We start from the raw sequence: 23,393 nt of genomic DNA on the forward strand, positions 1-23,393 counted from the left end.
TTTGAGCCCCACATTGGGCTCTGTGCTGACAGCTCAGAGCCTGGAGCCTGCTTCTGATTCTGTGTCTTCCTCTTTCTCTCTGCCCCTCCCCCCCCCCCCCCCCCCCACTCATGCTGTCTCTCTCTCTTTCCTCTCAAAAATAAATAAACATTAAAAAAAAAATTTTTTTTTTTAGTTTTTTTTTTTTAACTTTTATTTATTTTTGAGACAGAGAGAGACAGAACATGAATAGGGGAGGGTCAGAGAGAGAGGGAGACACAGAATCAGAAGCAGGCTCCAGGCTCCGAGCTGTCAGCACAGAGCCCGATGCGGGGCTCGAACTCATGGACCGTGAGCTCATGACCTGAGCCGAAGTCGGACGCTTAACCGACTGAGCCACCCAGGCGCCCCTAAAAAAATTTTTTTAAAGGTAGTACTTAATTATTCCTTGCCACTCATTTAAGAGTATAACAAAGTTCTCATTTGACTTTTTCTCATTTGTTTCATCTTATTTGACCTTTCTGTAATACTTCTTTTTGTTAACTATCTCCTAAAGAAATTCTCTTAATTTGAGTCTATGATTCAAGAGTGTTTTCACTTTTTCTAACCAATTCTCTGGCTGGCTGGTGCTCTTCCTTTCCATGACTGCCATGTTTGCTTGTGTGGGTTGTGTACTGCACAGTTTTTGGTCATTTTCCACATTGTAATCTCTCTGTGAAAGGACCTCCTTGGAATTGTGCAATGTACAGCTTCATTGTCTATATGCAGCAGCTCTGCTCACAACTTCAATGCATTGATACTTCACAAATTTCCATCAGATGATCCCTCCTTTTGTACCATAATAGATTCTCAAAATCAGTGGATAGACTACGCTAATTCTGTCCCTCAGCTCAAACCCACACAAACATCCCATTCTGTATTTCTAGCCTAGAGCTCTCTTCTGAATTCCAGACTTTTTCTAAATGTGGTATAGGTTTTGCCATATAAGATTCACCTACAATCTTTTTTATCCCACCTTCCCCCATTCCCTCAACCTAATCTATATCCATGTCCTGTATTCCCTACTTCAGGTACCATCTCAGAGCCATCTTGAATTCCTCCTTCAACTTCAATCTTTTCACCTAATTAGTTAGCAGTCTTGCACATTCTACCTCCTAAATCAGATATTTTGATCTTAATACCCCTTTACATTCTTAAAAATTATTAAGGACCCAAAGAACTTCTTTTATATGGGTTAGAAATAAAAAATAAATTTTTAAATATTTATTTAAAAATAATACTAAACTATTGTATCTTTACATAAGTAATATTTTTATGAAAAATAACTTTCAAAACAAAAAAATTGTACTGAGAAGAGTGGAATTGTTTTACATTTTTGCAAATTTATTTAATATCTGAATAGAGGACAGCTAAATTCTATGTGCTTCTGCATTCAGTTTATTGTGATACATTGTTTGGGTTGAAGTACATAGAGAATACTGAGCCTCACACAGATAGGTAGAACAGAGAGAAATATTTCAAATAATTGCTACCACATCTGAACTCAACCAGTGGTAGTTTAATGATCAAAGTTTAATCGGAATGTGGAATCTGAAACTGAAATCTTATCAGTGAACTTTTTATACTGTTATTTTAAAAATCTATCATGTGTAGGGGCGCCTGGGTGGCTCAGTCAGTTAAGCATCTGAGGCTCAGGTGATGATGTCACAATTCATGAGATCAAGCCCTACATTTGACTCTGTGCTGACATTGTGGAGCCTGTTTAGGATATTCTCTCTCTCTCTCTCTCTCTCTCTCTCTCTCTCTCTCTCTCCCTCCCTCCCTCCCCCTCCCTCCCTCCCTCCCCCCCCTCTCCCCCTCTCCCCCTCTGCCCCCATCCCTCCCCTGCTTATGATCTCTCTCTCTCCTCTCTCTCTAAATAAATACATAAACTTAAGAAATATATATCATGTGTAACTTGATGTAGTTGGAAAATACTAATTGAGTTATGCAGACCGTCCAAATTAATGACATATTTCATTCTACAATATTTTTAAATCACATTTGTTAAAACGTTACCAATCTTACAAGTAGTGGGAAGCTGTCAAGCCTCATGGTGGCAAAGTCAAGTTTTACAAAATTCTGTTTTTTATATGATCACTTGAACTTTATCATTGGCAACAAATACTTTGTTTTCCTTGAAGTGATAGGCTCCCTTCATTTATTTTTGAGAAGATGTTCTACCATATAGCCTTTTATGTGAAAGAATGTTGCTGTGAAAAGAGTTGCTAGTTCTGCTTGAAATTCAAATAATTATGCAAGTCTTTTTCTTCATGACAACCATGTTACTTCAGTATAGAACCTTTGTGCTTTCTGCAGACTTTCCAGTTGGTCGCATAATAGTAAAAAGAAGTGTATTTAAGGGTCAAGATTTAATAAAATCAGTATTTTCTATTTTTTCAACATGGATATTCTTAAGTGAAAATGACCATTTTCTACTGCAAGGGGCAGTGAAGAATACAATGACTCTATAATTTGGTGCTGCTGCCTTAACTCATGCTAAGGTGTCAGCAGTTTCACCACCATTGTTTTTGCGCTATCATTGCAAATATCCACCCATGAAAAAGGTCAAATAACACTTAAATAGCACCTTGAAGTTATTATGAAAATAGTTTTGACTTCATAGATGTACACTCTGAAAGAATTGTGCGACCCTCTAAGGGTCCATTGAGAACCACTTCCTAAACATCCAAGACATGTTGCCCTTGCCCACTCAATAGTCTTAGCCCCATTCTTTATTAATTTTATTAATCACCTCTGGTTTCCTAAATGATCTCTCAGTCTTCTTTCTTTTTCTCATGAATTAGCTATCTAAAATACAAATCTGATTGTGTAGATACACATTCTTCCAAACTTTTAACATGCCCAGCATAATGAAATAAAGTAAATTCCTTCATAGAATATAAAAGTCTTTTATTATCATGCCTACCTTATTAACTTCTGTTCCTGTCACTACCTGCTTCCTGTTCTTTAAGCCAAACTGAATTTATTGATACTTCCCTAAGCACATCATGGTTTCTACAGTCCCATACATTTGCATGTGCTGTTCTTTCTACTGGAGGACTCTCACGTCCAGTTTCTACCTTTCCCTCCAACTCTGCACATCATTTTGAATCACTTCATTTTACTACCCACAAAATTTTATATTTTGTTATAATTTTGAAATTTGTGACAGGACTTGCACTATGTTATAGTTACTTTGCTTATGTGTCTTTTTCTCCCATTAGATTGTGAGCTATTTGAGGTCAAGAACTGTGTCTCTCCTTGTATTCCTAGTATTTACCAAGAGCAAGGCTTATAGTAGTCACTTAATAAATGTTTTGAGTGTTTCAGTGAATTTCATAGAAACTTCTAGTATTATCCTTGGATAGAGTTGCTAATGAATAATAAAAAGGGGGAGAGATGGGCAGAAAAAGGAAAAAAAAAATATGTGCCTCAGCCACTTTATTGGACACAGTAATGAGTCTTTATTTTCAAAAATTTTATTGCAAGTAAAATTTAAGAGAACATTTCAGTTTATTTCTGTGTTTCTGAAAAATTGAAGTGAATTAAACTAAAATGCAGTAAATGGATCACATTTTGAAAAATTAACTTCCTTTAATTCATTATAACTCAATCTCTAATCAACTCGGGGGTTTTTTTACTTAGCTAATTTAGCATTCTTAACATGAAAGCAAAAATGCCAGGATACTTCTATATTTCTATTAATATTTAAAAACTAGTACCTTAAAATATTAAATAACATTTTAGATGTGTTCTCTCTTTTATATTAAAACTTGGCTGATTGTGTTTTATGTTTTTAACTTAAGCACGGTAAAATAATATCTTGTAAGATCTTCTGTCAGAAAGGCTTCTAAATAGAAGTCTCACTTAATGTAATCTACCTATATACAACCTGTATCAACAAAAAGAAGCACCTTTAAAATGAGAAAAAAATCTTTACCAAGATTTCATAATATACAAAACCTCAAAAGATAAATGAAATTTTTGTGTGTAAGACATTTTTTTGCCCAAAATTTATTCTCCAAAATATGTTGCAAGTATATAGATTAGGTGAAATCCAAATCACCTAAAATTTATAGACTTCAAACAGATTCTGTAGATATACTTTCCTGCCCATTGACCATTTCATTGTTCATTAGCACCTAAGTAAAGGAAATAAAAGAATTTTTTAAAACTACTCACTTTGGACCTCACTAATTTAGAATTTATGATGACTGAGATGCTGAACTGAAAGTTAGCTTTTTACAGCTCATAGACTAGATGTTACCTCATAAAATAAAATTATTAACAAAATTACAAGGGAAATTAAATCTTTAAGAAAGTAATCATTCCTATGTAATGGATTTGTGATTATAAGTTATGCCTTTAAAGCATATTGGTTGATTAAAAGCCATTAGTAATTGAGATTTCTCCAAAAAGATTCTGAATTAATGAGGTGTGTAATATATAGTCAGATGTATGTCCTTTCAGTTTTTGCAGAGATAACTTTGGCCAAAAATTACTTCTTGGGATTTAGTTTTGAATTCTTTTATGCTATTCTGTCCCTATTGCCTTAGATGTTAAAGAATTGTTAAATTCTCAGATACCTGTATCATTGTTGTGTATAATTAGAATGCCATGGTACCCACTGGGACACAAATTGGATTGCTTTTATGTGCTTCCTTTAAAAAACTGGTATTTTAATTCTACTCATTTAATGAAATTATTGATTGTAAAATATTAAAAATGGTTACTTGAACTCAGAAATGGGTGTACTGAGTCAATAGATATATAGGAATAATAAATATCAAGTTGTATATTTAATTTGGTAAATTTCTTTTGAAAATAGTTCCCTTTTGTACCATTATTTTTTATATGAAAGAGTACATAGGAAATAGAAAAACAAAGGATATACAGTGATTTTGCTCATGAATCTGTTTTCCAGCATTCATTTACTACATACATTGTCATCTGTCTTTTCTTTATTTCATAATTAATTTCAAAATTCAGCATTTTTTATCTAATTTAACATTTTCATATTTTTAAAGGTCCCCAGGTGCATCCAATTTTTCAGCTTTACCAAAGATCTCTCCTTCATCTCTGTCAAATAATTATAACAACATCAACAACAGAAAGTAAGCACTGAATCTTAAAAACTCTTTGTTTAATCGATCGCCCTATTGTGGTTGCAAAAAATCTCTTGTATCTAAAATTTAGGATAAAGTCTTAATGCACTAAAATTGATTTTTTTTTTAAATTACGGATCACTTCTTCTAGGAGTAACTTTACAAGAAAGAAAGCACAGTTATAAACTTCTTTAATACATACACTATAGTAATTCACAAAAAGAGAAATAAAGTACTTTCATAATTTTACATTTTAAACGCTAATTATTGAAATTTATATAGAAGTCTGTTAGAACTCGATTTTTTAGGAAGTGTAAATTTCAGATGTCACTGACCTACAATATGTAGTATTTTTTAAAAGTGTGTATCAGTGATTCTCACCTGGAAAGCATACACAGATTTTCACGTTCATCAACAGGCAATCACTTTTTCTTTAAAAAGTTTAGAGAAACAATTCCTTTGCCCCATCATGAATAATATTCACAATCTTGGAATTTGTAAGAGTTGCGTGAAAGTGTGTGTTGTATGGCCATAAGAAAAAAGGTTAAAAATCACTTGGACTTCACTATAACATCTGACATGAGTGTATTACCTTGAAAACTGGCTTGGTTTCTGTTTTCTAGAAAAGGATAAAAAGAAACCTTTTATTGTTTGTGTTTCAGTCAAATTAGGGGAAAACCTTTAATCTAGACAATTTTATCCTTGTTTTATTTTTTGAATATATACATTACATTGTCGTTTATTTTTTAGGTTGACTGTATTTATGTAGTTAAATATTTGCATTGTTTGGCCAGTTCATAAAGGGCATCTGGTTTCCCAAAGAATTAATTTGAAAAGAATAGGCTATTTGTGAAATAATATTTAAAATAACATCATTAAATGAATTTATAGGTTAAATTCATTTGACCTTAAAATTCATATTTAAGGTGGGGAGAGGGCTTGACAAAAAGATTTTAATGTACATCTAGATTATAAATGTGTAAGAATACCCAAAGTAATTTTGGAAAGGAAAATGAGAAAGGATTAACCGTACTAAATAATGACAACCTGTTATAAAGATACAAGGTTTCAAGCAGCATAGTAGTGACCCAAGAATAACATCTACAAATCAATGAAATAGAAAAGACAGTCCAGAAACAGCCCTTTATACATAAAAGAATTTAATGTGATCAGAAAACATTGTAGACTAATGGGGAATGGGCAGATTATCCAGGAAATGTTGTTTGGAAAATTGGATCACGATTGAGAATTTCTTTGTAAAACTTTATATTAAATTGACTTAAATTGTTAAGCATATAAAAAATGAAAGGCAAATAAATGGCAAAAATACTTGCTACAAATAGCAGAGGATAAATATTCTTAATATATCAAAGCTGTAAAGATCAGTGAGAAATTTTCTAAGACAAGTAGAAAACTGGGCAATGATGCAGCTGGCAATAAAAAGAAAATAATTAAAATATATAAACATTTAGAGGTGCCTGGGTGGCTCAGTTGGTTGAGCGTCCGATTTGAGCTCAGTTCGTCTCACTGCTGGTGAGTTCGAGCCCCACATCCGGCTCTGTGCTGACAGCTCAGAGCCTAGAGCCTGCTTCAGATTGTGTCTCCCTCTCTCTCTGCCCATCCCCTGCTCATTCTCATTCATATTCTCTCTCTCTCTCTCTCTCTCTCTCTCTCTCTCAAAAATCAATAGACATTAAATAAGATAAAGTAAAATATATAAACATTTAAATATTCAAATTCACAACTAACTAGAAATGTGCAAATGAAAACCATAAAAAACTCCATCCACTTCTTTCCATCTCAGTCTCACTGGGAAGCATTAAGTAATTATACTTATTCTTGCAAGGAGTAGTCGGAGTATCAAGATTTAAAACATTCATCCCCTTTAGTAGTTTATAAAAAGACACGTACCATAGTGTAATAACATTACATTGTATTGTAATAGTGAAATATCAGAGACTCTATGAATATCCAGTATTGCAGTTTAGTATGCTCTTTTCTGTTTAAAAATGTATGTCCACAGGCAAAAAAGTGAAAGGGAATACCCTTATAATCTGGTTTGTATTATTTTATATGGTATCTTTTAATTAAATTCATCAAAGTAATTTTTTCATAGGAGATAAAGTACTTCTTGTATTTCTACCAGTTGGAGATGCTCACACATTTACTGTAAAAGAAGCAGTTCCAGGTATAATGTGTTTATAGTTATTCTTTGGAGAGACTTTTAACATTGTATGTAGACTGTATTGAGCATAGACTGTATTTTGACCTTTTGACTGGAGTCGTCTTATTAGTATATGTGGTCTGGTGAGTCTCTGTTTTTGTCTTATCTCCCTCCTGTAGTAAAAATATGATGTTACAATCGGATCTTAAAACCTCTAACTGCAGAAGATACTGAGAGTAATTGGAGGATTTTCTTAAGTTTAAAATATGATTAACTAATGATTCTCCTCCCATGGATAGGTTATATTTTTAGGTATTTATAGTTGTTTAATTTAGACACTAAAATAGTCCTTCATATTAGGAAATTTTTATAGCAAATAGCTAATGAGTTACCACCACGCTTAAAAGTCAAGTTTACTTTTCTTAGGTGGAACAAAATTTATAAAATGGAAAAAAATGTTTTACATTAATTTGACTTAGTATTTTGATTATTTTAAATTAATATTTGAATTTAAATTAATATCGTCATAATTATCTAAATTATTTCACATAAAATTTCTTCCCATTCAGCTTGTAGAAATAAGTAGTGGCTTAAGGCTTCATATGGAAATAGCATGCTTTATTTAATTAAAAGTATGTAAAAAGGCTAATGACATTTTTTAGATAAATTGCATTTTTGAAACTTCAAGTATATGGAGATATTCTACAAGAACAAAGTTATGTATGAAAATCAGTAGTTATGACTTACAAGTTTATATGAAACTATCTACAGTTTCAAGATTTGAATTAAATGGATACATTACTAAGATAAAATTTTTCACTACCAGAAATAAGGATATTGGTCATAAAGATAGTAACAAAGTATACTTGGAACTATTTCATATAAATTTAATAAAGCTTTTACTAAAGACTAATATTATGAAGAATCAGTTGTTCACCCTGATGTAGTAATTTTGCCTGATCGTACATACAGTATTTGGTTTTGCCTCAATTATAATTTAAGTACATTTTTAATATACACCAGTTTCTTTCTGTTCACTGCATTTTTCTGTCTTGCTGCATTTGCCTTGATAGAATACTGCCTTTAAAAAAATCTTTTTAATGTGTGTGTTGTTCCAACTCGTGGCATTCCACATCAGAGCACATTTCTATTTTTATGTTAATTCATTTAAAGCTCTTTTATTTGAAATGGAAATGACTCCCTGTAAGAGATTAAACTGTGAAAAAGAACTTGATTTTGGAGACTGCCAGAGCTAGCCAGCCATATGGCTCTTTACAAGTTACTTCTGGAAAGCATCGTTCATTAACTGCAAAATAGGTATCATTGTACTTATGAGGATTAAATTATAGATTTTTAATGCTCATAGTGTCAAGTGTAAATGCTAATTGAAAAGTCAGTCTTAAATTTGTATAGATAGAGCTCACTTTTACCAAAAAACAACTTACTTTTTTCAGTGTCTTCATTTAGGGTGATAAATTTATAATACAGAATTTATATAATATAGTAAGTACTAAAATTCCCATTAAGATTACAGGCATATTTATTTTTGCAAAATAGCATAGCCTTAGAGGATAAGGATTAGTTTACAATCTCTAGGAAAAAAATAGTCATGAAAGATAACAGAGGCTATCTTTAGGCCCAGGTTTCCAGGACTTTGTTGAAGTGTTTAAGAACTGCTAGTTTTGGTATTTTCCATGACTTTAATATTTGATTCACAAAGCACATAACATGTGGATTATAACTGGCTAATCTATATAGTATTAACATATTTTAAATTTATCACTTTTCATTACTATCATTGAGCATCTAGACTGTTTCAGTTTTTGAGCAAGAATTATACTTATCCTGTCACTTAGTCTAAAATGTAGATATCCTTTAAGGATTCAAATTTTAAATGACAAAACAAAAGGGGTGCCTGGGTGGCTCAGTGGTTAAGCATCCGACTTCAGCTCAGGTCATGATCCCCTGGTTTGTGGGTTCGAGCCCGGCATCGGGCTCTGTGCTGACATCTCAGAGCCTGGAGCCTGCTTTGGATTCTGTGTCTCTCTCTCTCTCTCTCTCTCTCTCTCTCTCCCTCTCCCTCTCCCTCTCCCTCTCCCTCTCCCTCTCCCTCTCCCTCTCCCTCTCCCTCTCCCTCTCCCTCTCCCTCTCCCTCTCCCTCTCCCTCTCCCTCTCCCTCTCCCTCTCCCTCTCCCTCTCCCTCTCCCTCTCCCTCTCCCTCTCCCTCTCCCTCTCCCTCTCCCTCTCCCTCTCCCTCTCCCTCTCCCTCTCCCTCTCCCTCTCCCTCTCCCTCTCCCTCTCCCTCTCCCTCTCCCTCTCCCTCTCCCTCTCCCTCTCCCTCTCCCTCTCCCTCTCCCTCTCCCTCTCCCTCTCCCTCTCCCTCTCCCTCTCCCTCTCCCTCTCCCTCTCCCTCTCCCTCTCCCTCTCCCTCTCCCTCTCCCTCTCCCTCTCCCTCTCCCTCTCCCTCTCCCTCTCCCTCTCCCTCTCCCTCTCCCTCTCCCTCTCCCTCTCCCTCTCCCTCTCCCTCTCCCTCTCCCTCTCCCTCTCCCTCTCCCTCTCCCTCTCCCTCTCCCTCTCCCTCTCCCTCTCCCTCTCCCTCTCCCTCTCCCTCTCCCTCTCCCTCTCCCTCTCCCTCTCCCTCTCCCTCTCCCTCTCCCTCTCCCTCTCCCTCTCCCTCTCCCTCTCCCTCTCCCTCTCCCTCTCCCTCTCCCTCTCCCTCTCCCTCTCCCTCTCCCTCTCCCTCTCCCTCTCCCTCTCCCTCTCCCTCTCCCTCTCCCTCTCCCTCTCCCTCTCCCTCTCCCTCTCCCTCTCCCTCTCCCTCTCCCTCTCCCTCTCCCTCTCCCTCTCCCTCTCCCTCTCCCTCTCCCTCTCCCTCTCCCTCTCCCTCTCCCTCTCCCTCTCCCTCTCCCTCTCCCTCTCCCTCTCCCTCTCCCTCTCCCTCTCCCTCTCCCTCTCCCTCTCCCTCTCCCTCTCCCTCTCCCTCTCCCTCTCCCTCTCCCTCTCCCTCTCCCTCTCCCTCTCCCTCTCCCTCTCCCTCTCCCTCTCCCTCTCCCTCTCCCTCTCCCTCTCCCTCTCCCTCTCCCTCTCCCTCTCCCTCTCCCTCTCCCTCTCCCTCTCCCTCTCCCTCTCCCTCTCCCTCTCCCTCCCCCTCCCTCTCCCTCTCCCTCTCTCTCCCTCTCTCTCTCTCTCTCTCTCTCTCTCTCTCTGCCCCTCTCCTTCTCACACTCTGTCTCTCTCTCACTCTCTCTCGCTCTCTCAAAAGTAAACGTTAAAAATTTTTTTAAGACAAAACCAAAAAATTGTTCTGCAAGTAAGTTTTTTGTTCATTTCTCAGTAAATAAAAATCCCTATCCTAGCAAATTCCATCCTGTTGCCACAGGGATGGAGAGCTTCCAGCATCCATTCACATTACTTGTGGGCAGAGATAGATATCTGAATATATACTTAAGGAAGATGCATGTAAATGTGTTTTTAGTCTTTTCGTGTGTGTGTGTGTGTGTGTGTGTGTGTGTGTATGCACGCACGCACGTCTAAGCATGAGCATGCATTTGAGCATACTTTCCCTATATACTCTGCTCAAATTCTATTATAGTTTTATATCTGGAACATGTAGAATGTATAGAAAATATAGACCTTTCATTTTTGTATGTAGAGACCTTGATTTTTAGCACTACTTATAGGACTAACAGAAAAACAGAATTTAGCTTTTTGTTACATGTCCTTGAAGAAGTTAGATTTGATAATCCAATCACCAGTCACTGACTGAAGAATTGCTAATAGGTGTCTTGTACTTTATTAGTTATTGGGCATATAAAATATGAATCATAAGGCTAGTGATCTGACAAAACCAAAAGATGCTTGTTTTTTGTTTTATACTTTTTTTTAGTTTAAAACAAGTAAATATAGTTATAAGTCTAGAAATTCTGAATTTGAATTAATCAAGGTTGCATTTCTTTGGGCCCTCTTTTTTTGTTTTGTTTTGTTTTGTTTTAATCTTAGGATATATTGCTTTTTTGAGTCTTGGAGTTGGTCTTTTTATTTGGTGGGGGGGGGGATATGCTCTTAAAAATGCAAAAGTATTAGTTGGTTAGCATCGTATGTTTAGTTTTTGGTTGAGGTACTTTTGTTTAAACTGTTTAGCTTGGTGTGTGTGTGTGTGTGTGTGTGTGTGTGTGTGTGTGTGTGTGTGTGTCTTTACTAAAGGGTTTGTTAAAACAGGTAGTAGTATAGTTCACTTAAAGTGTTATAATAGAAAAGTGAGAATATAGAAGCTACAATAGAAAGTATTTTAAATCTTAAGTAAAAATTATTTTTAAAAAAGAATACCAGGAATAAAGTGTAGCCAATTGGGATTGTCAGGTTTACTGATTCATCATGTTTATTTGTAACACTGTATTCTTTTATTTGAATCATCATTTGCTTTTAGCAATGACCTTGATTCTCATTCAGGTTTGTTCTAATGAATAAAAAAAATTATGGTTGAAAGTATGCTTTTGAATAATAATCTAAAGTGTCCATTGTAAATATTTTATAAAATAACCTATTAAAAATTAAGGAAGAATCCATCCTTTTCCACAGAATTATTTTTTATTACATGTAAAAAGAAAGAGGACAATTTAACTTATTGATTGACTTTCCTTAGTTCTTTCTAAAATTACCCTGGTTCCCTAACGTTGAAGATGACTTGGCTCTTTGTTTTTAAGATTAATATTTATTCTACTGATAGTCCAAATTATCCTAAGGTTATATTCATCTAGTTGAATAAACTACATCATTCTAACAAGCCAGAAGAAAGAAAAGGCAAATAATACTGGAATGTACTTGCGTAGAATCATTTCATTTTGCAGCCTTGATCAGCCCAGGCTTTTTTCTGCATTTGAATACTAGATTTTGCTGGCCTAGCATAGAAACTATAAATAGAATCTTCAGTGCATCAGACCAGTGATGTCACAGAGGCCTTGGAAATCTCTTCTCTCACCTGTAACTAAAGCACAACTCCTGTTTCTACTGTTCTCATTCAATTACAGTAGCAGGATGTAAAAGGGACATAAATGAGATGATTTATTGCTGTGGGTGGTGTTTAAAATCTGAATGTTTTAAATTTGATGGAGCAATGAAGAATGGAGCAAGCTGTGGAGCTGCTCCGGCTAATCAAGGGTAGAAAGATATAACAGTGGTTTGTATTGGTTGGTGTGGCATAGTGTGCAGTGATTTTGTTGATGGGATGTATCTTGATTAGAGGGGTTCTTTTGATTTAGATTCATATCTTTAAAAGTACCTGAGTTAATTTTTTTTATAAAGAATTTAATGACTGACCACCTATCCCAAGTTTAAAGTACTGTGTTCATATAACTATATTATAATCAGCTGCATTATGAAAAATATTCTTTGTTTTCTTCCAGTGTGAAAAATTCAAATTATTGTCTCCCATCATATACTGCTTATAAGAACTATGATTATTCAGAACCTGGCAGAAACAATGAACAGCCAGGCCTCTGCGGCCTAAGTAACTTGGGAAATACGTGTTTCATGAACTCAGCTATTCAGGTAGGTCCTTTCCAAAGTGAAACTCATGTGTTTCATGGAAATCAGCAATAAAAGAAGAGTAAACTTTTACATATCAAAACATAAGTATTATATATGTTTTGAAAGTTTCTGTTTTCGTGGAAGATTTAAGCATGTATATTTGAGTCACTCATTCTAGTGCTAGTATCATTATCATGTTCCTCAATTAGGTGGCATATGACTGATTACCACATGGTGGAAGATTAACTATCACTTCATGCAAAAATATAATTTCAAACAGAAAACCTAGACTCTTAAAAAAAAAGAAAGAAAGAAAAACACCACATGAGATCTCTCCTTTACATATTCAGTAGAAATTTCATGCGTTTTTTGGACATCTGTGGGAATGTTAGAGAATGAATCTTTTATGGTCACCAGTCCTCTAACTCTAAATAAATTTATTTTTAAATCTTTTTTTTTTAAACTTAATATGAAATTAAGATTTTTTTTAATGAGAAAATTCTGTGAACCTCCTTTTGCATACATATTTTAATAAATCACTTTCCCTTAAAGATCTTTTAATTTTGGGGATATAATTGATCACTGCCCCTTTTTTCCCTTTGTCTCTCCATGGAACTCCCCTTTTCTTCCTGCTCTGTCTATATCCTCTTCCAACTTGTTAAATATTTATGTCTTTGATCGACTTTGAAGTAATGACAATAATCTATATATTTTTTAATATCTCACTGTTTATAAAATTAGAGCTGGTTGTTTCATTCCCCTTTGATAAAATTCTGTATTTCAAAAAGCCCAAAATAATGGTATACTATTTTTGATATTTCAATTTTAACCTTTTTTTTTTTTTTTTCTTTTGGTCCTTTGTTTTGGGGTGTTTTTTGTTTTTGTTTTGCAAATTCTGAAATTTTATTTTTAAATATGAATTTTTTGTTCTCTATTCATATTTGAATAGTAAATCTCCTATGCCCACGTGTCATCCTACAAAGATATAGATTACATATAGAGTATGGATTAATTAAGGACATTATTACAATTCTTTTTCACTAAGAATAGTATACGACTCTTAACCACCCAAATTTCTAAATAAATCCTTTTGTACTTTGGCATTAATCAATTTGTCTCCTAAATTAACCATTGCCTTTGCAGCATTCTTGGAAAATTAGAACTTAATTGTCATAATTCTCTAGATCAGGAATTGGAAATCTTTTAGAAATGCATAGAGGACATAAATATGCTTAATTTCTGATTTCTTGGTTTAGAGTTGAGCCACTCAGGAAATAGCCTTTCTGTTCAAGCATATACTGTGTAAGGTTAATAAACTCTTCCTAAACCCTCTTTGATGAGTAATATTACTTATACTTTAATGTGAATTTTTTTATTCAAAATTATTTTTCTGGGATCCTAGCACTAAATAAGCAATTTTTTAAAACACTTACCTTTATTTTTCTGGGAGAGGAGAATGGGAACATCATCTGAGAACAAGTCAAAACGTATTATTATCCTGACAGCTATTTAGATAAAGTGTGTGGGTGCTGAGCTTACAGAGACAGGAACAGGCCAGACAGGTTCTCATTTTATTTGGATATCTGTTGGACTACTCTACCTGACCTCTGAACATCATCTTTAATACCATCTCTGGAAAATGTTTTATATAAATGGTGGTTTCATCAGTACCAGAAAACCCTGTTCTTGTGTCACCAGGTCATAATTTTTGTATAACTCCTATCCTTGCACTGCCAAAATTATTTTGGTTCTAGACACTTGATGAAAACTTGAGAAATTTTTTTTGTTTTCTTTTTAATCTAGTGTAGAAAACCAATCCTGATGCTTTCTCATAAGGATTAAGAAAATAATTTTAACACTATAGGCACTAAAAAATTTGAGTCTCTCAGAAGAGAACGAGTTCATGTTCATGCTAATCATTCAGAGAAAGCTCTGGCTTTCATTCAAACTGAGTTCCTTTGAAGGGATTATTACATTCTAATTACCTCTGCCTTTGATATAGTCTTTAGTGTTTTGTTTCCAGATGGTTATAATTTCTCAAAAATGAGTATTAAAATTAAATCTTCTAATCACTTATGTTGAGCTGAATTTGGCATTTGTTGAACTTTCTTGTATATGTTTAAGGTATCAGAAACTTCTATTAGTTTTTGCCTCACTTTAAAGCAGTGTTATTACAATAAGTTGGTAGGTCTATTGCTGACCGTCTCTTAATGTTATATCGCCTTCACATGTTTCATTTCAGTTGAAATTAGATTCATGAGGGTGAGGTTTGTTAGGGTGATAGTTTGTTACTTTCTTGTACTAGTCATAAAATAAGAAAAACTTTTGATGAAAACTTAAGGTATTTAAAATTTTTAAGCAGTGGATATTATTTCATGTCTGTGTCTTGGCTGGAAATTGTATTTTCTCTAAAATAAAAATCTCTACATCAGTTTGGGTAAGAGAAAAAGATGAGTTTTTATTTTTGCTACTTTTGACATTTAATCTAAATCCACAGTTAGAAAAGCTAGTACTAGTTTCATTTTCTTAAAGCTTTTGTGATTTTTGAATGGTTAGATGTCCACTCAACCTGAAAACTCACCATTAAAGGGAATACAAAATGTTGGTAGCCTTTATCCCTATTTCATGAACATGTATGTAAGTTGTTAGGTCTACAGATGAAAGGGGTAAAAGATAACTAATAGAGTAGATTTTTTAAAATATTTTTTTTAGATACTATTTCCTCAATTATCCTTATTTTCCAGTTTTCTTGTAATACCTGTGAAGTTGAAGACAATTCATGAGCTTCAGAAATATTCCAATATTTCTCCTGATAATTTGAATTTCAATGTAACTTCTTATATTTACCAATCCTAAAAAATGCATAGACATTTTAGTATCTCAGGCAGTATAATTACTGATATATTTTAAAAAATGTGAGTGGAAAGCGTACCTTTTTTTTTTTTTCTATGTGAGAATGGATTATGCTTATTAAGCTATCAGTAGCCTTGAGGTAATGAAATCTTTTGGCTTCTTATGATTAAAAACTAAGTGGCACCAATCTTATTACGAATTTAATATTATTAGTGTTATTTAATTATATTGGTATTCAAGATTTTGTCTGATGTAATGGTATGAATATTAAATTTTTTTGATAGTAGTACTGCCATATAGTTCTAATTTCTTAAGTTAATATTTATTGAATATCAAACATGTGAGATACTTTTGGACATAAATCCTGACCTCATGAAGATTATAGTCTAGATAATTTGATTTTCACACTTTCTGTATTTCATTATGAAAATCTTTTTTTTTTTTAATTATTACTATGAAAAGTTTAATTCTATCCTCTTTTTAAACAGATGCAGTGAAGTTGTTTTGGGTAAGGGATGTGGAGTCCCATCTGCTTTCTCTTACTTTCTTTTCTTAATGGCCCCAGAAGCATTTTCATGGGATTCTAAGACTCTAAGGAACAGTCTAAAAACTATATTATAGCAAGAAAAAAAGAAAAGAACACATTAAAAACTAATAATATAGATTAGGAGCACAGACTATAGAGTTTCACTGTCTGGATTGAAAATAGGTCTCTCCTATTTATTAGCTGTGTTGCCCTGTTTACATTATTTCCACAACTCATTTTTCTCATGGGGAAAATAATAGTACCTGTATCTTAGGAATTTCATGAGGATTAAATGAGTTGAATATAAAGCTCTTAGAATAGTGACTGGCACATCATAAATGAGTAGGCATTAGGTTAATATTTTATCTTCTTTTTTTTTTCTTTCAATTCAGGGAGCTAAGCAGAGTGACTCTGGAAAAAAGTCTACCTTCAATAACCCCTGTATTTATTCCCCTTTCCTACAAGTCTTATTCCACTTGGGTTGAACCTAGTGAATGAAGAAAGAATTAATTATATTTTTAAATTATTTTTCACTCAGTATTATTGTAATAATGGTATTTATCATCTGCTCCATTTCTGAACTGTGTTTAACTCTCCCTACACAAACTGATAGGCAAGGAATATAATAATGAAGAACTCTTTGTGCATATTTAGTCTTCAGAGAGCTCAAAATTCTTGAGATCAGGTTATCCCTGGCCTCAGCCTCCTCAGTAGTTATGATTGTAGGCATATACCACCATGTCCCAGTGGTACAAATAAGTTAGCAAAATAGTTTTCTAATGTCCTAAATCTTTGAGAGAATGTTTAGTTATAAAAGTTTGCATTATTGGAGGTAATTTTAATTAGCATCAGTTGAGTAGATTCAGGAGCACTCCAACCCTTGTCTTTTTCATTGTCAAGGCCTAGGAGGCTCATGATTGGCTTCCTGGAAGAAGCACCTCTTCAGATGGATTTGAAGCAGGGAAGTGATATGGTCTTTTCCACTGGAAGGCAGCATGGCGTAAGATGGTTGTTTTCAAACTCTTTACTTGGAAGTAATAGGGCTCCTTACTGTAGGAAGTCATTGAAAAAAAAATAATCGAGGGTCTGTTCTGTCATATAGTGTAAAATCAGTTGTGATTCCAGGCATTTTTAAAGTCAACTTTTTTATCATCATTATTATTATTATTATCTGTTGGATTAGGAAAAAATCTATTCAATAAATTCAGAAGAATGTTAAATAGAAAGCTTAAAGTTTATTTTTCAAATAAACAGAATGAGTAATACACAGAAATAACATTTTTTTAAGAAACTAAAATCCTATAATACCGTGAAACAGTGGAAAAGATATTACTGAAGGTATTATTTTTGTGTTGTAGTACTTTATAGCTTTGCATATGATGAAGTATAATGCTGTTCTTCTCTCACCCTGAGACATTCTTTTTGCATTAATTGGAACACCAATTCTTAGAAGCCTGGTTTAACATGAAGCTAATTTTGTTTAGCCAAATTTATAGTTAAATAAATGAAATGGTTTTCATCAAAAAAAGAATCATTTAACCCCTGAGACATAAGAATTTAAAAAAAAAACAGTTGAGGGGCGCCTGGGTGGCTCAGTCGGTTGGGCGGCCGACTTCGGCTCAGGTCATGATCTCGCGGTCTGTGAGTTCGAGCCCCGCGTCGGGCTCTGTGCTGACAGCTCAGAGCCTAGAGCCTGTTTCAGATTCTGTGTCTCCCTCTCGCTGACCCTCCCCTGTTCATGCTCTGTCTCTCTCGGTCTCAAAAATAAATAAAACGTTAAAAAAAATTTTTTTTTTAAAAACAGTTGAGGATCTTGAGGAAATGACTTCTAATAAACAGAATATAGCTAAAAATTCAAATATTTCTTCATAGGGCAGATTTTTAAAAAATGATAAATGGCATACAATATTATGTTAGTTTCATGTGTACTACATAATGATTTGATATTTGTATATGTTACAAAATAATCGTCTGTCACCATGCAAAGTTATTACAAAATTATTAACTGTATTCGCTATGCTGTACTTGACATATCTAATACAGGAAATTAAAATCAGTTATTTGAGTTCCTCCCATATTATGTGCCAAAAATTACATGGCACTATCATCAAAAATATGTTGAATCATCTATCAAATGGCAGCTCACTTGGGTCTTCTTTCCATTTTGATGTAAAATGGAAATGACCTTACTTATATTAGAACCATTCACTTTCTCAACACAGATACCAATGTTTTTACTTTTCTCTTTGTTTGAGCTAGGGTAAGAGAGAAGTCACCCCTTCTTTCAGAAAGAGAAAGGAGGATGCACCCGGGTGGCTCAGTCAGTTAAGTGTCTGACTCTTGATTTCAGTTCGGGTCATGATGTCACGGTTCGTGAGTTTGAGTTCCCGCTGTTAGCACAGAGCCTGCTTGGAATTCTCTCGCTCAGCCCCTCCCCTGTTTGCACGTTCTCTCTCTCAGAATAAATAAACTTAAAAAATAAATAAACTTGGAAAAAAAAAAAGAGAAGGGGGTGGAAAAGGAAAACCTGATTTGTCAGGCATTTTATTTGGGGGAAGAATATATATAGCATAGTTCTGTAAGAATATAGTTTTCATGACTGGGGGAGAAATGGTATCTTTAAAAGAATGACTTGAACCTGTGTAACTTGGCTCATAGTGATTTTTTTGTCATGAAAACATGCCTTCTTAAAATTTAAAAAAATTTTTTTTTAGTTTTTAATTTACATCCGAGTTAGCTAGCAACAATGATTGCGGGAGTAGATTCCTTAAGAAAAGATGCCTTTCTTAAAATCAGATACTGAGGCAATCAAACTTATTTGTCTGCTCTTCACATTTTCTGAATGAAAATACAAATTTCTCTAGGATTAATGCTTCAACTTCTGAATTAATATAGACTTAAATGTTTTATCTGCCCCTAATTCTATAATAGGAAATGACATTAAGTATAGATTGTGGAGAAATAGAGGGATGATTTCAAGGAGCTGTAAATAATTACACCTGATTCTAATACAGAATTGTTTCTACATTATTCTGGCTATAAAAAGATCAACACCAATTTACATATACTCACTAGGAAGGATTACTTACAGTGATCACACCTTGTAGCAGTGGTTAATACAATCAGACTAAAATATCTTGTATTGATTTTTTTTTTTTTTTAAATTTTTAAGTAATCTCTATACCCAACATGGGGCTCAAGCTCACAATCCCAGTTTCAAGGTCCACATGCTCCATGGAGTGAGCCAGCCAGGTGCCCTTCTTGTAATGATTTTAATAATTGTTGTAAGGATATTTATTTGTAGGGGCACCTGGGTGGCTCAGTCAGTTAAGCATCCAATTCTTGATTTTGGCTCAGGTGATGGTCTCAGTTTGTGAAATCGAGCCCCTGTTCCAGGCTATGTCCTGACAGCACAGAGCCTACTTGGGAGTCTCTGTCTCATCTCTCTGATCCTAATCCGCTCATGCTCGTGCTCTCTTTCTCTCGAAATAAACTAAAAAAAAAAAAAAAAAAAAAAAAAAGTATTTATGGGGTGCCTGGGTGGCTCAGTTGAGCGTCTAACTCTTGATTTTGGCTCAGGTCATGATCTCTCAGTTCATGAGTTTGAGACCCACGTCAGGCTTCATGCTGACAGCACGGAGCCTGCTTGAGATTCTCTCTCTCTTTCTCTCTCTGCCCCTCCTGCTCACTCACTCACTCTCTCAAAAATAAACATTTTTTTAAAAAGGATGTTTATTTGTAATCAAAGGAAAATGTAAGAAATGTCAATCTATAATTTATAACAATAACTACAACTTTCCTCCCTTCTAAAAATAAAAACCAAAAAAAAAAAAACAAAGTGGAAGTGGTTCCAGATTTACTTCTATCACCTAAAAATCAAACAGTTGATTTCTTGATGGCAGAATGTTTTCTAAGATCTATTTCCTCCTTTATTAAATATACACTAATATTCAACACTTTATAGTTGGAAGATTCTAAAATGTGTCAGGCTTATAGTCTAAATTCTAAATTGCTATTATGGAATAGTGTCACTAGAAAATATAGGATATTGGACTGATAGAGCCTTAAGAAAAGGAAAGGCACACTAGATCCCCTCTAAATCCCTCTTAAGGGCTTGTTTTGTTATCTTTTGTCTATTTGTTTTAATGTATACATATAAACTGGTCAACTGAAGCTGTGCTATATTTATTACTAAAACCTCCCTAATCTTCTGGACTCTTTTTCTTTTTAATGTCCTTTATCTTAAAATCACCTTTCTATTTTAGTTTTTGCGTAGAAATAGTTTGTGAGTATGCTTATTGCTCATGAACCACTTCATTAGTCACTTTACAAATAATTGCTTAGTTACATATTCCTTTAGTAGTGTATACATATATGGAAACCAGTTGCTAAGTAATATCAATAAATTCTTAACAGTGATTTGTAAACTATGCTATATGGGGCAGGGAGAGGGTCAGTGAGTTGGTTACTGAAAACCATTACTTAATAATAATATTTGAAATAAATTACTCATTTCCCTAAACTCATATTAAAAATTAACAGCCCAGTAAAGAACCTGCAGCCTCTGAAAACAGTACCCTTCTTTGCAGAGTGCAGGTTTTTATATCATTGTCACTTTCTTAATTTCCTCTTCACAGAGGTCTGTCAGGGCATAAGGTATCCTTATTTCACTGATGAAAAAATTGAGGCAAGGAAAGTTTAAGTGATTTGTCTAGAACAAGTTAATAAGTGAGTTAAAACTCAGTTGTTATTCCAAACATTCTGAGATAATGTATCTGTCAAAATTATACTAATCAACTTGTAAGAAATGCATAAAAATACTTAATTGTGGTCAGGTATACATAACATAAAATTTACTATTTTAATCATTTTAATGTACAGTTCAGTGGCCTTAAGTATACATATTGTACAGCCATTAAAAATGTTTTTTATCTAGGCCAAGTATATGGTCCCCTTAATACAAGATGGTCCCCCAAAAGTAGTGTTACTTTTGTACAGATCAAAATAGTTTTGTAGGAGATTATATACACATTTACTCATTTGATAGAGTGTTCAGAACATTTTAAAAACTCCTTTTGGAATTGCTTTCCTTTTTCTTAATATCATTGATATTTTTCTTCTTTGATGATGAAGTTGATTTTCAAAAACCTGAAGTTTTTCAGAACATTATCTTCAGAATATTGTAGGTGATCAAGCTGGGTAATTCTTTTTAATCAAATATACTTATGAATTCATCCATTCATTTACTCAGCACATATTTATTGAGGGCCTACTAAGTTCCTTTCGTAGGGACTAATTGTAACATTGTGAACAAAACTGTATTTGTTTCCATGGAGCATAGTCTAGTAGAGAAGATAAACATTAAATAAATCATGAATTCTGATAAGCAGCATGAAGAAGAAAAATGGGGTGCTCTGAGAAAATAACCTGCTTGATCTGGGTGTCATACTGTCCATAAGTAACATTTGAGTTATGACCAAAGAACTCATGAATTAGGTGTGAATTAGGTGAGAGTTGAAGTTAGATGGAGAGCAGTAACGTGTGCAAAGCCTCTAGGACAGGCAAGTTTGAGGAGCCAAAAGATGAGTAGTAACCTGTGGAATAATATTTGAACGGGAGTGGTATAAAATGAGTCTGAAGAAGTAGGCAAAGCCAGATCATGTAGGGGGAATTTGGATTTTAATGTATTATGAAAGCATTAAAGATTCTTAGGCTACCGTAATTTCATCTGATTTATTGCAATTATCTCCTAGCTGATTTATCTGCTTACATTCTTCATCCCCATGACCTTTTCTTAAAAGAGCAGCCAAAGCTATCCTGTTCAAACCTAAGGCATTTCCATTACTCCTTGTCTGTAATACTAAATGCTTTCGTATTTCACTCAACCAAGGTGAAGTTCTTAAAACAGATACAAGGCGCTGTATGATATTGGCTGCATGCTATCTTATTTCCTTCCACTTTCTTCCATGTTCCCTTTTCTCCATCCTTATTAGCCCTAGTCTTGTGATGCCAAGAATGTTCATGCCTCAGGATCTCTGAACTTAGAATTTCCTAGCCCTGGAATTTCTTCCTCCAGATACTTATATCCTTGTTCTCTCTCTTCCTTAGGTCTCTTATTATCAGTCAGAACCTTCACACTCACTTTATATGCAGTAGTAACCACCCTCTCCACATTCCATACATCAGCCATGACCACCTCATATGCTCTCTACATATTTGGGTTTTTTGTCTGTCTGCCTTTGCCTACTTCACACACACACACACACACACACACACACACACACACACACACTCCATGAGCTCAGGGCCTTTGTTTTAGTCACTGCTATAGCCCCAAATATCTGTCTACCTCCTCCTACCTCTCTCTCACATACATCCTCCATGAACACAGGAGTCACTGCTGTACTTCTGTTACCTAGAACAATGTTTGATATGTAGAAGGAACTCGAGTTAATGAAAAGTGAAGAAAGTCACGTTTGTCTCTAGGTACTGGCTTGTGCATCATAATTGTAGCCATTTAACGAAATTGGAGTGATGGGAGGAGGGGCACAGTAGCAGGAGCAAATTTCGGGTAGGGAGAAGAATATGAGTTAATTTTTTTAGGCATATTCAGTTTGTGACAACCATGAAACATCCCAAGTTAGATACATTATAGGCAGATAGATATTCTAACAAGGAATACAGACCAGAGGCTTAGGTTAGCAATGGAAATATGGCTGCTTATAGATGATATTTAATATCAGGTATAGTTGCATCTAAATGAGGGCATCTATGAAAAAGAGGTTCCAAGACTAAGCTTTAAAATGTAACATTTGAGTGGAGTAAAAACACTGCTGTTGCCAACAGGAGAAAAGAAGATTGTTTATAAGTAGTTTCTAGATTTTGTGTTGACTTTCATTATCCTAAAAATATGAGACCAGGTTATTTGCTAAGAATGAAAGAGTAAGATTGCTTGGCAGTATTGAAATCTCATTTCAGTCTGGAGATCAATTTAGAACGGTGTGGGTTTATTCACTTGAAATTTTCTCTAGCAGTATTTAGCTACATGGTGCATATAGTAGATGACTGGGTTCATATAGTAAGTAACTGGGTTTATCTAGGGTTGGAGAGAGAAAGGGCAAAGGAATTAAGAGCAGCTAAACTAGTTGTCTTGTTTTTATCGGGGTAATTTATTTAGCTAATCCAACAAACATCCACT

The 23,393-nt window shown here is 34.6% G+C and overlaps 1 protein-coding gene across 8 annotated transcripts in view; it reads left to right on the forward strand.

The window, feature by feature from the left end:
* Window positions 1-23,393, forward strand: part of USP15 (ubiquitin specific peptidase 15) — a 120,472-nt gene that overhangs the window by 63,927 nt on the left and 33,152 nt on the right. For 3 of the 8 annotated variants that reach the window (XM_060657086.2, XM_078449742.2, XM_060657080.3), the window contains exons 7-8: window positions 5,049-5,135; window positions 12,693-12,837. In XM_060657086.2, the coding sequence (XP_060513069.1) occupies window positions 5,049-5,135; window positions 12,693-12,837 (232 nt within the window). Of the gene's footprint in view, window positions 1-5,048; window positions 5,136-12,258; window positions 12,467-12,692; window positions 12,838-17,095; window positions 17,196-23,393 lie in introns of those variants that run through there. The other 5 variants (XR_009617191.3, XM_060657083.3, XM_078449743.2 and 2 more) reach the window with 5 other exon arrangements.

The sequence above is a fragment of the Panthera onca genome, chromosome B4 (assembly GCF_046562875.1).
Source record: "Panthera onca isolate mPanOnc1 chromosome B4, mPanOnc1 haplotype 2, whole genome shotgun sequence".
NCBI classification, from domain to species: Eukaryota; Metazoa; Chordata; class Mammalia; order Carnivora; family Felidae; genus Panthera; species Panthera onca.